Source organism: Gadus morhua, chromosome 7 (genome assembly GCF_902167405.1).
Source record: "Gadus morhua chromosome 7, gadMor3.0, whole genome shotgun sequence".
Classification (NCBI taxonomy): domain Eukaryota; kingdom Metazoa; phylum Chordata; class Actinopteri; order Gadiformes; family Gadidae; genus Gadus; species Gadus morhua.
In genome coordinates this window covers 6103066-6105004 of record NC_044054.1, presented here as the reverse complement: position 1 = coordinate 6105004, position 1939 = coordinate 6103066, and the positions used below count along the sequence as shown (strand labels likewise).

General features: G+C 46.0%; 1 protein-coding gene across 1 annotated transcript in view; it reads left to right on the top strand.

Annotated features, from left to right (window-relative positions):
• Positions 1-307: 307 nt before the first annotated feature.
• LOC115546442 (cholecystokinin receptor-like) overlaps positions 308-1939 on the top strand; it is a 61535-nt gene continuing 59903 nt past the window's right edge. The window contains exon 1 of the mRNA XM_030359924.1: positions 308-759. Coding sequence (XP_030215784.1) covers positions 609-759 — 151 coding nt within the window. The 5' untranslated portion in view covers positions 308-608. The remainder of the gene's footprint in view (positions 760-1939) is intronic.

Sequence of the window (1939 nt, the reverse complement as noted above, 5' to 3'; positions counted from 1 at the left end):
ACAGACACACACACACGGAGTAAGCACGCGAAAACAGACGGACACACACTTGCTTATTAAGCACGCGAACACATACGCTTAGTAAGCACGCGCACACACACATTCACACGCTTCATAAGCACGCGCACACTGACGGACACACACGCTTGCGAACTTATGGTGTGCGCAAATAAGAAAGCGCACGAGCTCAAAGAAAGAGCCGATTGCGCGCAGACACATATATGAGGAGGGGGGGGGGGGGATTAGGGGGAGGTCTGCTGTCTCGCTGGGACTTATGCTTCTCCCCTCCTCGTGGGAGCCGCTTCCTCGCGCTCAGCTTTCAGCAGTCACTCTCACTCTCTCACTCACTCATATCTCAGTGCATTCCTTCCGAAGCGGACTATCGGCTCGAGCCTATAATTTTTCTCCCGCGCGTCTGGTTCCTTGCACATAGAACGCACAGGCAGCACGAGACGCGGCTCTCCCGGTCAAAGTTAATGCAAAGCCTCCGTTTTTTACGATAAAACGGTCGCCGATCCAAAGTTATTTCGAGATATGTAAGGATTGTCCGGGTTTTTTCTGCGTCTACGGCGCGAAACAGGCATCCCCACGCCCGGTGTGGCAGCAGCATGGCGGGAAACAACGACAGCCTCGCGGAGTTCCTCCAGTGTCTCGAGCGGAGGAACGTCTCCCTGAGCCCGGGAACGCCGAACGGCACCGCGAACGCCACTTGTGGCAACGTTACCGCCCTCACAAAACCCCCGTCCGGTCGCCAAAAAGGTAGGATAGAGCTCTTCTAGACGCAACAATGATACATGACATACGGATTATTAAATAATGTTGCATATCAAAAATATAATTATAATTATTTATTAATAGTTAGATTTAATAATACACTATATGTCATGCTTTATCAATAAATGTTCCCTTTAATAAATTATAAAGATGGAAGATGATAGGTTAATGACATTCCCCTGCAACAAGTCCACCGTAAGAATGTTGTGACACTATTAGAGATTGGAGAGATTTTATATTCATATTTATTATTTTCATATTTCATTTCAATATTTCATACGTCACAATCATGTTTATTCTTATTTTTTTATTTATTATTCTCCTTGAGCTGACAGTAGAATATTGGAGTGCAAAGTGTGTGATTGTATGCCGGATTATTGTTTTTAGTTGTGGTTCATTATTACAAATACTTTTGGTTATTACGTTGGAAAACGTAGGGATGCTATGCTGTAGCCATTAAATGTTAATTGTGTGAGCGGTTCATAATCAATTAAGCAATTAATCAGCCTCTCTAATTGGGTTTGTGTGTCCGACTGACTGAAGTACCCGCGTGTGTTGGTCCGTCAGTCAATTAACCGAATCTTCTCATTGATCGTCAAACATGTTATTTCTGGCAAACAATGTAATTCTTGTCATCAGGTAATAGCCCTTATATGGAATGATGGTGATTGATGGAAGAGAGAGAGAGTTTGTTAAGCTCACGACTAGGAGAGAGAGAGAGAGAGAGAGAGAGAGAGAGAGAGAGAGAGAGAGAGAGAGAGAGAGAGAGAGAGAGAGAGACTACTGCAGACAGGACAGCCTCCCACTCTGTCTCCTCGGAGTGTGTGTCTCTCTCTCTCTCTAAACGTGAGCTTGACGGCACTGAGCCGATTATGGTATCACCAGGACTTACAGACTAATCAGAAATACGAAATGCGAACGACGCCTCCCAGTTCAGTCGAGTTTCCGGTGAATCAATTCACCGGAAACTCGACTGAACTGGGAAGAGTCGTTCGCGAATCGTTTGTTCGTTCAGCCTGGATTCCGGTAGCGGTTAATCGCATCATGGAATGCACGCCATTGCACGGTTCCCAGCTGAGTCAGTCAGACTCAGTGGAGTTAGTGCTGCCGGAAACTCGTTAGTTCGTTCAGTCGAGTTTCCGGTGAATCGAATGGTGAACGAGAC